Here is a 13,226-nt window from a genome sequence, read left to right as displayed (position 1 = left end):
AGTTTTTTTAAAACTTTATTTACTGATTGCATCAGGCCACAGGACCTCCTGACCAACTCTTGAGAGGCCTAACAGAAAAGAATGAGGACACTATTGTCAGGCCAAAGGTCAGCTAGTAGTATGCACTGTTTTCCAGCCCAACGGCCCAGACTCAAGCGAGATGGCATGTGAGCAAAGCATCATATTTCAGCTCATTTGTAGCCGTATCTAGTCATTTTTAAAAATTGGACATTTCCTGCCCTCATCACCACACCCACCAGTACATTTTTAGTCGGGACCTTTCTTTCTTTGCGGCACTCTATCCTTTCAGCTTGTTGGGCCCTGCCTCCTAAGCTATCTGTGGCCCACAGGGGTGGGCGGGTATTCTGGTAAGAGAGGAGAAATTTCAGAACTTAACCAAGATGATGAAGTCTCTGCTAAAAGGAAAAAAAATATGAGAGTGACAGGGTGACTCTACTCTGGCTATTGGTGGATATTTGCTGAAAGCAGATGGGCCAGGAGGGAACCTTCAGACTGTACCTGAAAAGTGCAGTTTAACTCGGTGGTCTTGCTCTGGGCAGTTCAGCTTCCATAAATGACTTCCTTTCCTGCTTTTATCTGCCACTCCAACCCTGCAACCCTCGCTGGAAATGCTCCCTTGACTGACTAAGGAGAACCTTCAAATCCAGCATTAAAATGAGCACCCACTTCCAATCCCCCCACTGCTCTATAAATCTCTTGCAAACCTCATGCCCTGGTTGACTCTTTGGCTCTAAACCTTGGTATTAAAAATAGGATAATTGCAGGCTCTTTGCGGGCTGCATTGGCATTTAAGCTATTTTAAGGAAAAGGGCTGTAAATCCTTAATGAAGGATTTCTCAGGTTCTCCGGCCAAATGTTTGCCTTCTCCCAGCATAGTAACTACAAACTGTATGGTTTTCCCATAATAACTGTTTGGGATGTATTTGCTTAATTGAATTAAAAAAAAAAAACTGTGGCTTATGTCTTTTCAAAGTCCATACTTTGAACAGAGGCCTTTCCTAGCCCGACCTGGAAATCATTCATGGTCTGGAGAGAGACAGATCGCCTCTTGTCCGGAACTTTTTGAAAGGGAAGAGAGATTTGGGCCAAATTGAAATCATCCACTCCCTGATTACACAAAACTGAAATAGAATTGTTTGGCTTTCTCATTGTACCTTATCTTGCAAAATCGAATTAAGCACAAGTGGAAAGAAAGCTGCTGAGAAGGAAAGCGGGGAATCCAAATCGTGATTTCCAATGAGACGAGAGATTGATTCTTTATCAGCGTGGCCATGTTATTCATTTGATAGCATCTGTCTCTGGGGTGTTCGCTTATCTCTTGGCCAGGTCTTATGAAAGTTGAGATTCGCCATCGATAGGGAAAGTTCTGCTGAGGCTTGTGATCTCGGGAGGGTGGGGTGATGAAAAGAGCAGCGAAGGCTGGGACTGAAATGCAGTCTGGGTTCACTATCATGCACCCTGCTGGACTGATGTCATTTGTGTAGAGTAAGGCCATGTGCTGTGGAGGTGCATGGATGGTTACCCAGAATATCTGGGATAGAAATGAACTTTACTGAAGTCTTTACCTGGATCTTCCTGCACCCATTTCTCTCTGAAGATCTCTGTACTCGGACTCAGCTCCTGCCTCTGTTTCTTGGCCTCTCCACTTCCTTCTCCTCTCTCTGGTCCCTATTTTCCCCTGGACCCCTTCCACCCAGAAGTAAGGTACCAATAAAACAGTTGCCCCTGATCTTACCACTCTTTCTCTCCTTCTCAGCTCAGACTCAGGGATACGTGATGCCCCCCCTGGTCTCTGCCTGGCCCCCCAAAAAAATGTGGTGGAAAATCTCAAGCTCAGGGTAGTAGGGAAATGGGGGTGGGAGAGTTTAGGCCAATTGGCTTGTTAGCCTCCTCCAATCTGAATGAAACTCACTCTCCTCAAGGCTTGTTCTCCCTGCTCAGGTCCTTCCTTAAAGAGTGCCTTTTGCCAAGTTTGGGCACATGGGAGCTCGGAGCTCAGATGTCAGAGCTCAGGTGCCTATTTCCAGTGGCATTTTGAGAAGCGATTGGACTTTGGAAGTCAATAATATTGAGTGACTGTCCCTGGTGGCCTCAGTGTGTATACTGGGCAGCCCCACGCCATGTGATCCCAGGATTGTTGGTGAAAGTAAACAGCGGGTGGCTCTTGGTCACCACACTCAGTGCTCAGGTTCATAAAACAATACCTAGACCAGCCCTTGTTGGCCTCCCAGCTTGCCACCCTGAATCTGAGAGATGGAAGAGCTTGGAGGGTCCTGACCACACTCTGGGTAAAGAGAATTTCAGACTTTCAAGGATTGAGGTGCTTTGCCTGGGTCTCTGTGCAGTTGCCATTTTGAAAATGATAAAAGCCAAGTGGCATGGTCCTAAAAAAGAGTTTGTGTAATAGGAGATAGCAAGGCACAGAGAGAATCTAGAAATGGAACTTTCCAGAACAAGTGGACACAACCTTGGGATTTTGACATTCTAGAACTGAAGGTAGTCCTTCAACTGTTGTCAAAGTGGCTGTTGGTAAGGTCCAGGTGTTTTGACTTCTCCACTTTAGTGCTAAACAGAGTGGCCTTTTCCCCGTCTGTTTGTGGGAGAGCTAAGCTGGAAGGTGCTTGCCTAAAAGCAAGATACCCCTGGAGAAAAAGACGCAGGAACAGCAATATAAAGAAACCTGTATTTAAGATCTGAACCGACTTGATGCTTCCAGACAATAAATGGAAAGATAATATTTGACATCGTTCCGAAGACAGGCACGGGCTGTTTTGTTCCATGATTAGTCTTGGTTGGCCAACTCCTGACATGTTAACTGGCAATGGCTTGGTCTTTTAAGAGTTGTGATTGTGTGCTAGTTCATTCATGTGTGAATAAGTCTTCCTATTACACGTTCATTTGCCTTAAATCTCCAACCACTCAGGAGAACAGAATTACACATGGCAGACTTTCCATCTTCACCTCCTTCACACACAGCATTTCATAGATATGTGAAATACTAGTTCTGCCAGGAAATGATAGTTCTCCTATGATATCAGGATAGAAGGGTTTTTCTGCAAAGCTGCCTTCTTCCTAGAAGAGTCTGTCTGTAAAAAGAGAGAGGGAGTGAGGGAATGACGGAAGGAAGGAGGGAAGGAAGGAAGGAAGGAGGGAAGGAGGGAAGGAAGGAAGGAATGGAAGGAAGGAAGGGAGGGAAGGAAGGGAGGGAGGGAAGGAAGGAAGGGAGGGAAGAAAGGAGGGAGGAAATGAGGGAAGGAAGGAAGGATGGAAGGAAGGAAGGGAAGGAAGGAAGGGAGGGAAGGAAGGAAGGGAGGGAAGGAAGGAAGGGAGGGAAGGAAGGGAGGGAAGGAAGGAAGGGAGGGAAGGAAGGAAGGGAGGGAAGGAAGGAAGGAAGGGAGGGAAGAAAGGAAGGAAGGAAGGAAGATATATTTCTGCTCACAGTTGGTGCCAACAGCTATTTGAATTTGGAAAATCTCTTGCTTCCTTTCTTCATACATAGAGAAGGCAGCTTCATTTCTTTTTAAAGAACCTTTTGCTTTTGTAAATCTCCTAGTTATCCCCAAGAGGACAGAACAGAACAGAAGAAACTAAAAGAGGTGGTACAAGTCCAAAAGACTCTCCCACCTCAGTGCCCAGATAAACATTGGCCCTTTGTTAACAATGGAGGAGGCTCAGATGTGTCAAGCAGAAGGATAAAAAGAGAGAAGGAAATTAAAAGAAAAAGACAGGCCTTAAGAGTTCCATTTTCTTCTCTGAGCCTTTGCTCTCATCTCTCTAGCAGAAGTGTCCCAGGAGCTAGGCACAGATTTCTGGGGCGAGTTTTAACTTACATGGTTCCCAAGAGATTGTGAAAGTAGAGGAATTGCCTACATTAATTTCTATTTCCCATATTAGAGAAATCACCAGAATAATCTGCTTTTTTTTTGGTGTCTTTTTCACCTATTTCTCTTTCTCATCTATTTATGCTATTGTATTAACCAAAGGAACTTTAAATTTAGTGCATGTGTAATCCCTTTCATAACTCTCTTGAGAATTATGAGATTTGGGAGGCCTAAGAGACACAAATGATCTTTATCCATTCAGAAACTTTTGTTATGCTCCCTTGTTTCCATCATGCAGCCAGTTTCCTTTGTGTTATACATGAGACATACAATAGATCCGTAATTCAGTTTATTTCTCTGCATAAAACGGTAACCCAAATCCATCCTGCTATTGGCATGTGGTGCCATTTTTGAGAATCGAAATATTATCACACTCAATTTGGTTTGGCATATCCCAGAAAACCAGTTTCTCTATACAAAAACCATTTTAACTTTTCTGGAAAGACATTGTGTCAGAGTACAGTTTCCATCATGCCATTCTTGCCTTTTTATGGTCAGGATGTGAAAATTGGTAGAATCTAGAGGCAGACTCCCCAGAAAGAGACTGTCTCGAGGTCTCTTCCTGGCAAAATCCCCTACAATGTTCTGATGAGATCCTAAACAATTTTTCTTTTGTGACTCATACTATTTTTTTATAAAGAATACCCCCAGTAGTTCTGTATATTTTAAGACCCACAAAACCTACATCCATTTCTTCCTCCTAAGGAGGGATGCTTATCTGGCTGCTCGTTGGAATGATTGAAGATAAAAATACACTGGTAGTCTCTGATTACAACTGGAAGATTATTAAGTCCAAATGTGGAGACGTCCTAGGTTCTCCTACAATGTCAATTCATTGGATCACACACTAGATAGAAGTTAATCCAATGTGAAAGGCTTCACTTTGTTAAAAAAAAAATATGAAGCACATGAAGAATATTTGGGTGTAAGAGTTTTTGAGGATCAATATTAAACCAATCCCTTCATTATTTAGAGGAATATTCTCATTCCTGTAGGCAGGCCTCAGTCTTTTCACTGAACTTGATGGTTAGGAGGTCCCACTGTGAAAGGCACAAGACAGATGTTTGCAGTGTAACCCCCATAAGTAGGTGCAAGGGGTAAATGGATGGTGTTCGCTGGTCAGTTGTCCCTTGATAGATCAATCTGGATACTTGGTATATCACAACAAAAATGTAATGGAAACAGCAGCGTGGAGTAGGAGAACCAGAAAACTCCACCTAGGAGCCATTTGAATGTCAATCTCCAGAATTTTTCTGCCCATTCCCACTTTTTTTTTTAGAGAGGGTTGAAGAGATTAACAACAACAACAAAAAAAAAACTGGAATGGTTTGGCATGATGGTTGAGCTGCTGCCTCCTTTCGATGTCCTTGAGTGTTTACTGCCAGGAAATCCTGACCAACTTTGATTGCCAAGGGGTTCAAGTCACATTGTTGTTAAATTGGGAGAGAAAATGAACAGGACTTGGTGCCCTCTGTTCAGTTCTCACAGAGTTGCAAAAACAGGAACCTGGAGCTTTATATGAGGGGACAGGGGAAGTCAAGGGGGAAGAGTCATAGGGTAATTTATTAGGGCACAGTTCCAAATAAATTGCTTATGTGGAGGTGGAAGGATATTATGCATGCATTCTGGACCAACAAGCAAGCCAATTGCAGGGCAAGAACTCTTGTCAGGCCCAAAGGGGAGAGGGTGGTGGTCCTACATGTGGTAAAAGCTAAGGCCTATGCAGGTGGATTTCCTTCTCCAGTCCCTATCATCAGATTCTCCAGAAAAGAAAGTCAGTCAGTATTTCCCCCCACCTAAATGGCAGGAAAGCCTGCTCTGGGTTTTCTGAATGCAAACTCTTCTCATGGTGGGGAAACTCAACAGATTCTAACCGAGGTGATTGACTCCTTCTTCTTCCCTTTATTCCTCTTCCATTCACACCATCAATCTTACAGTAGGAAAAAAAAAAAAACAGTATCCAAAACTCTAAGAACTTTTTGCTTCTGATCAACTTGAATCAGAACAGTGATTTCGGTGGCCGATACCACACATGTATACACAGCTTTGTACATCCATACATCACACATAGGCACATGCACAATGCCACATACACAACACACTTAACTGCCATGCAATTCTGAGAAATGAACTAAACAGTCCTCAAGAAAAGAGATGGAACTTCCTTCTTCAATCGAGTTCCCTCAACTAAGAAAAATTAAAATGAGGGGCCAGATTAACAGTGTATAAGTAGGGTGCTTGCATTGCCCACAGCTGACCTGGCTTAGATCTCCCATATCCCATCTGGTCCCTTGAGCATCTCCAGGAGTGATTCCTGAGTGCAGAATCAAGAGTAAGCCCTGAGTACCACTGGGTATGACCTCCAAATCAAAAGTTAATTCATTGATTAATTAAAGTCACATGATTAACCACAAAACCCAAGCTGGATTCCAAAGTTCCCTCAACCTTAGATTCTTGAGGAGGACTCTGGCATGAGGAATGCAGAACGGCATGCAGAATGGTCTCCTCATATAATTCAGAATATTCTTCATATGTGAAATGCTGTCCGTTGTCAGAGAAGCCTTGACAATTTCAGTTGCCCCAAACCTTTTGTTAGTTCTCCTTATTTTTATTTCATATCTTTATTTAAGCACCATGACTACAAACATGTTTGTAGTTGGGCTTCAATCATAAGTAGGACCCCACCCCCTTCACCAGTGCAATATTGCAAGATTGGGGCAATTTCAATTGCCTCAAACCTTTCGTTAGTTCTTTTTATTTTTATTTAATATCTTTATTTAAGCATCATGATTACAAACATGTTTTTAGTTGAGTTTCAGTCATAAATAGAATGCCACCACCACCCCCCTTCACCAGTTCAATATTGCAAGATTGGGGCAATTTCATTTGCCCCAAACCTTTGTTAGTTCTTTTTATTTTTATTTAATATATTTATTTAAGCACCATGATTACAAACATGTTTGTAGTTGGGTTTCAGTCATAAATAGAACCCCCCCTTCACCAGTGCAATATTGCAAGATTCAATCACCAATGCCCCCCATCTCCCTAGTTCCATACAAACCAATGTGGTATAGAAAGCATCTGCATAATGGATCACAAACCTTAGAAAAGGGTGCATGTCTTCTATTGATTATTTGGCCCCCAGGGACAGATATTTTGAAAGACAGGCTCAAAACTCTTTTTATTTACTCTTGGCAGCACACACAACACAGGCCTAGCCATCTGCTCTTTCTGCAACGGATGGCTTCCAGAACATTAAAATAAGAAATAGACATTTTCTTGGCTCCCTACTCCTAATCTGCTTTCAGACTAACTTTTTTTAATAATACAATATATTGTCCATGCACTCTGCTTTTCATTCAAGACCGGAGTAAGATCTGATCTAAAATTGCAAGATGTGTTCGAGTGGGTCTCTCCAAGCAGGGTTGCTGAAATTGCATTTTATTGAAAGGTTAAAAACATCTCTCATTGAAAGCCAAGGCAAACAAGGGGGTTTGCGTCCTTTGTGAAAAGCCTCAATATGCTCCAATCAATAAAAATTGGAACTATTAGTTTGTCAGAGGCCAAGTCTTGCAGTATAAGTAGAATGGAGAGATGACCAAATTTGGTGAAAGATGTTTGGTCCTTGAAGACTATGAGGAAGAATAATCAGGGGAGAAAAGTGTTTTCTTTTCTTTTTTATTTAATCATCATGAAATAAATACAAAATTATTCATATTTGAGTTTTGATCATTCAATATTTCAACTCCTAACCCTTTACCAATGTCTATTTCCCACCACCAATGTCCCCAATTTTCTTCCTGTCTTCTTCCCACCTAACCACCCCCAGCCTGCCTCTATAACTTTTTTCTTCACTGTCTCTCTCCACTCTCTTTATTTTTCTTTTGTCATTATGGTTTAAAATTCTTACTGAATGGGTATCATGCATATCACTTTATCTCCTTTCAGCATCCAGTTCTTGTTCAGAGTGATCATTTCCGATTATTGATTTGGTGATTGATCCCTTGTGAGAAGCCTTTTCTCATTCCTGGTTTTGACTTTATTTTTGTTTGTTTGTTTGTTTGTTTTAGGGCCACACTCTATGACACTCAGGGGTTATTCTTGGCTATGTGCTCAGAAATCACTCCTGGCTTGGGGGACCATATGGGATGGTGGGAATCAAACCTAGGTCCATCTGGGATCAGCCGAGTGCAAGGCAAATGCCCTACCACTGTGATATCACTCCGGCTCCCTGGTTTTGACTTTAAAAGCTCTAGTCAGCAAAGCAAATCTCGGTATAGACATATTCTAAGCTTGCATGGCGCTCACAGTGGCTGAGATATCTCCATTGAGCTGCTTTTCACTCTCTCTTCTTTGTCTCTCCCCTGCAGCCTTTTGTCATCTATGACATGAACTCCTTAATGATGGGAGAGGACAAAATCAAATTCAAGCACATCACCCCGCTGCAGGAGCAGAGCAAAGAGGTAGCCATCCGCATTTTCCAAGGCTGCCAGTTTCGCTCGGTAGAGGCTGTCCAAGAGATCACCGAGTACGCCAAAAGCATCCCTGGATTCGTGAGCCTCGACTTGAACGATCAAGTGACTCTCCTCAAATACGGGGTCCATGAGATCATTTACACCATGCTGGCCTCCCTGATGAATAAAGATGGGGTTCTCATATCTGAGGGCCAAGGCTTCATGACCAGGGAGTTTCTAAAGAGCCTGAGGAAGCCCTTCGGTGACTTTATGGAGCCCAAGTTTGAGTTTGCTGTGAAATTCAATGCACTGGAATTAGACGACAGCGACTTGGCCATATTTATAGCTGTCATTATTCTCAGTGGAGGTAAGAGACAGTTTTTGATCTTTCATAAAAGGGGGTACAGGGGGTGATGGGAGGGACAGAGGAATTGGGATTTTCATTCATATTAGTCCATATTTCCCTTCATTCTGTGCTTCCTGCACATTTTGTACAGAAAAATGCCACAAGCAGAGTGTCCCAGGTATCCCTGCGTGTAGAAGACACCAAGAAAAATATATATTATATATATTCATATTCTGCATTTGCTGTGTCCATGTGTGACTCATCGTTGCAATACTTTTTCCAAATGTCAAATGTCCTCTTCTCTTGTTGTCTCGCACTTTTCTTTGTCTTAGTTCTTCACCTTTCCAGAAGGCCAGATCAATGATCTTCTGATTCAAGTAATGGCATATCTAACTTTACTTAAAATGAGGCTAACTCAAGACAGATCAGGAACCTCTTAAACCTTGCTCACTCATCACCCCGTTTTTTGCCCTCGAACTATAGCCAAGATGAAGGCAACCAGAAAAAAAAAAAAAAAACACAGTTTCTTTACTTGTGTTGGATTAATTTTCGGCAGTTGCATGTTCTGAATGCTATTATAGTTGCCAAATGCTTCCTTATGACTCCATCATTTATTTGGGTAGCCCTATATGGCGTGCCACTTCATGGTTTTAGAAGTTTGGGCAGGGCCCGGAGAGATAGCACAGCGGTGTTTGCCTTGCGAGCAGCTGATCCAGGACCTAAGGTGGTTGGTTCAAATCCTGGTGTCCCATATGGTCCCCCATGCCTGCCAGGAGCTATTTCTGAGCAGACAGCCAGGAGTAACCTCTGAGCATCGCCAGGTGTGGCCCAAAAACCAAAAAAAGAAGAAGTTTGGGCACAGAGGAAGCACTCTGGGTTTGCATCACACCCATTATTACCTCACACAGACATAGGACAATTCTTTAAATTGCTTTCTCAAGACCTTAGGAATATAACTGCCAACTATTCAATCAAGCACTCCTGCTGTTACCTTCCCAGACTCCTTGAGTGAGGGGGTGGACTGGAACAGTTAAGAAGAGTCTGAAGCAAGCAGAGAAATTCGTTAGCCATTCCTGGTCTTTCTGGCCTTGCAAGTACCCAGTCTGGTTACCCAACCCCCAAATCAATCCAGTATTTTCTACTCAAGGCTACTTGTGTTGGCCTCTTACACCCCCGCTGCTTTCTTGGGAAGCTTCCCTGTGATCTCCTGACAAGATATGTGTCTAAGGGATGAGTTTTCCCAAGATGCCAGACAACTATCCATCTTCTTTGGAGCTGTTGGTGTCCTAGGACGTGACAGCAACACCCTTTGAAATCAAGTATATAGTACCACTGGTTACCATTAGTAAGACTTGTTATGCTAAATCAGTACTAACTGCCAAATCCAAAATTGCTGGTTAATGATGATACATACATACATATATACATACATACATGGTACATACATGCACAGTCAGTGCTGAGTGTCAGGCAGTGTTCTGTGCACTGTACACAAGTGTCTATCCTGGTCTGACATCCCAAAGATGTAAGGACCATTTGTAGCAGAGTCTCTAAAGACTGCAGTCTCATGCACTGGGTCCCCTGAGCCCCAGCTACAGTGGATAGTGGCAATCAGGCAGCTGGTTCCCAAGTTCACACAGATAACAGCAATCAGGCCTAAGGAAACTGCAGCTCCAAGGCCAAGGTCTAGTTATAGATCATATGAAAAATAACACCTTTTGATGTGGCATGTAGTATAATATAGTATCCCATAAGTTTTTTAGTATTTTGGGCAAATCTGCTTTTTTTTTTTTTTTTTTTTTTGCTTTTTTGGGCCATACTTGTAATGCTCAGGGGTTCCTCCTGGTTATGTGCTCAAAAATTGCTCCTGGCTTGGGGGACCATATGAGATGCTGAGGGATCGAACCAAGGTTCATCCTGGGTCAGCCTGGCAAATGCCCTATCACTTGTGCCACCACTCTGACCCCCAAATTTGCTTCTTAACTAAATAAACCCTTGAACCACAAACTGATTGATGTTGGTAGTTTTGTGGTCTCTACACTCCAGAATCACTCTTGGCAATGCTGGGGGGACCATATAGGATGTCAGGGATTAAACCTGGCTTAGATGCATGCAAGGCAAACACCCTCCCTACTGTAGTATCCCTCCAACCCAAGATCAGTGATGAATTTAACAAATGAAAGTGAGAGCTTGAGAGATAGAGCATTTATTTTACACACAGTCAATCCTGTTTCTGTCCTTGGCACCCCATAAGACCCCCAAATCCTTCCAAGGGTGATTCCTGAGCAAAGAGCCTGTAGTCAACCCTGAGCACCACTAAGTATGACTCCAGAGCCCTAAAACAGAGAATAAGCTACAATAAAATATATGAAAAAAGAATATTAGAAGTTTATTGCAAATGTGCCCTAAATGCTGCTGTGAATATCCTTCTGTGTGAATTTCTGTTCAAATTTCAGATTATTTTCTCATTCTAATTTTGCAAAGGTAGAACTGCTGGGTAGATAGTTATTTTGAAGTCTTCTGTTATTTTATTGCCAGACTACGGTATTACTTGTATTTTCACTGACACTAAGGGAGGTATTTGAATTAAGTTACCCAAGGATGCTTAGCGTCTAAAGAGGATGGGCTTAAACAAGTAGCAATTATGATCATCCTGAAGGCTTTGAACCTGTTCCGTGTTGATCTCTGAGTATATGCTCAGGGGTGAGAGATTTTGCCTTGTGTGTGGCCAACCTGGATTTGATCTTTGGCATCCCATATGGTCCCCTGAGTCTGCCAGGAGTGATTTCTGAACACAGAGCCAGGAGTAACCCCTGAGTGCCACCAGATGTGGCCCCCAAACAAACAAAACAAAACAAAAACTAAAATGAAACTTCATGTAGGGGGGAATGGAATGACATTTCTCATAACTCATTGACTTCGTTTTGTGAAAATCAGTGATTTGTTAGACTTTTACATCTTTTATTAATGGGCCAAGAAATAACTCTGGGAGCAGCTTGATTCACTTTAGGCACGTAGGTTTTGACTCGGCCCTGTGAAAACTTCAAACAGTCCCATTTAAAAGTCGAAGCTCTCTGAACCAATCCCTTTAATCTTGTACAGATTGTCTTCATTAGCCAGATCTCACCAGATCCTTGCAACACCGATGAAATCTCAAGGTGGCAGCCAGCCACCAGTGATTAAAATCTTTTCAATTTGCGGTTATGATGAGAAGGAAAACCTTATCATAGTTCAGGCTGCCTATTATACATATCACGCCTATCATACATATTACTGTCAGCTGGTTTCCATATCACAAAAGGCAAATGTGCTTCTGTAGATGACGTTCTCCTAGGGGCAATAGAGAAGAATGAATCAATTGAGTTGGATCAATAGTACACCAGGCCGGCACTTTCCTTACATGCTGCTAACTTGGATTCAATCCCCAGTATTCCATATAGTCCCCTGGGCCTCACCAGGAGTGATCCCTTGCTGAAGAGCCATAATAAGCCCTGAGCACAGCCAGATGTGACCCCCTCGTCCCCCCCAAAAAAAATCCTGCAAAAATAAGAATGAATCAACTGTATTCCGTATGTGTTCAACACCTAGAAACATGACTTTCCTTTCAACTTGTAGAAGCTAATTGGGAAAAGCCAAAGAAAGTTTCTTCAAGTCATCTGTATCACAGAGATTGGGTTCTGATAGAACCAGAATCCAATGCATTTGTAGCCAGAGTGAATAATAATAATCCAGATTGTAGCTTTGTATAAATATTCATATATAATTTTCCTCCTGCTTTGGATTTTTCCATACAAGAGGCTGAATCCAGGAAATAAATGTCTGCTCTTCACCCAAGTGATTATAGGCTACTACGGCGAATTTAGGAAGCAGGATTTTGGGCAGAAAACCTTGTCTTCTTCTAAACTAGGATTAGATCATGGAAAAGCTTCCTTCTGACAGGAGAGCCCCAGCATGGGAGAGTAGGATATAAGGAACCAGACAGAGAAATTAATGTCCCAGAAGATCCAAAGGGAGCTTGGGATTGGGTTTGTTTGTTTTCGTGTTTGTTTTTTTTTATAAAAGTAGCTGCTTTGGGGCCGGGCGGTGGCGCTAGAGGTAAGGTGCCTGCCTTGCCTGCGCTAGCCTTGGATGGACCGCGGTTCAATCCCCCGGTGTCCCATATGGTCCCCCAAGCCAGGAGCAACTTCTGAGCACATAGCCAGGAGTAACCCCTGAGCGTTACCGGGTGTGGCCCAAAAACAAAAAAACAAAACAAAAAAAAAAGTAGCTGCTTTGACCCTGCTAAGTAGTATTAGCCAAGGAAAGTGGAGGTGTTGCAGTGAGATGGCTGTGATTTTGAGAGTCCTAGAAACTACTAACACCATTAGATTTAATGCTAGAAGTGATCTCAGCATTTTGGCTATGCATTTAGCTCTCAGATCAAGTTCATGAAGGAAGAGAGTCTCCAAGGATTCTCCTCCTTCTGAACAGAGAGCAGGAGGAGCCTAGAAATAACAACTGCAAATTTGGGCTGGAACAATTAAG

The 13,226-nt window shown here is 42.7% G+C and overlaps 1 protein-coding gene across 1 annotated transcript in view; it reads left to right on the top strand.

Annotated features, from left to right (window-relative positions):
• PPARG (peroxisome proliferator activated receptor gamma) overlaps positions 1-13,226 on the top strand; it is a 48,032-nt gene that overhangs the window by 23,661 nt on the left and 11,145 nt on the right. Inside the window, exon 5 of the mRNA XM_049766323.1 lies at positions 8,273-8,723. Within this exon, the coding sequence (XP_049622280.1) occupies positions 8,273-8,723 (451 nt within the window). The remainder of the gene's footprint in view (positions 1-8,272; positions 8,724-13,226) is intronic.

This window comes from Suncus etruscus, chromosome 20 (assembly GCF_024139225.1).
Source record: "Suncus etruscus isolate mSunEtr1 chromosome 20, mSunEtr1.pri.cur, whole genome shotgun sequence".
In the NCBI taxonomy this organism is placed as follows: Eukaryota; Metazoa; Chordata; class Mammalia; order Eulipotyphla; family Soricidae; genus Suncus; species Suncus etruscus.
Note: the sequence above shows the minus strand (reverse complement) of the source record. Positions and strands in the feature narration are given on the sequence as shown.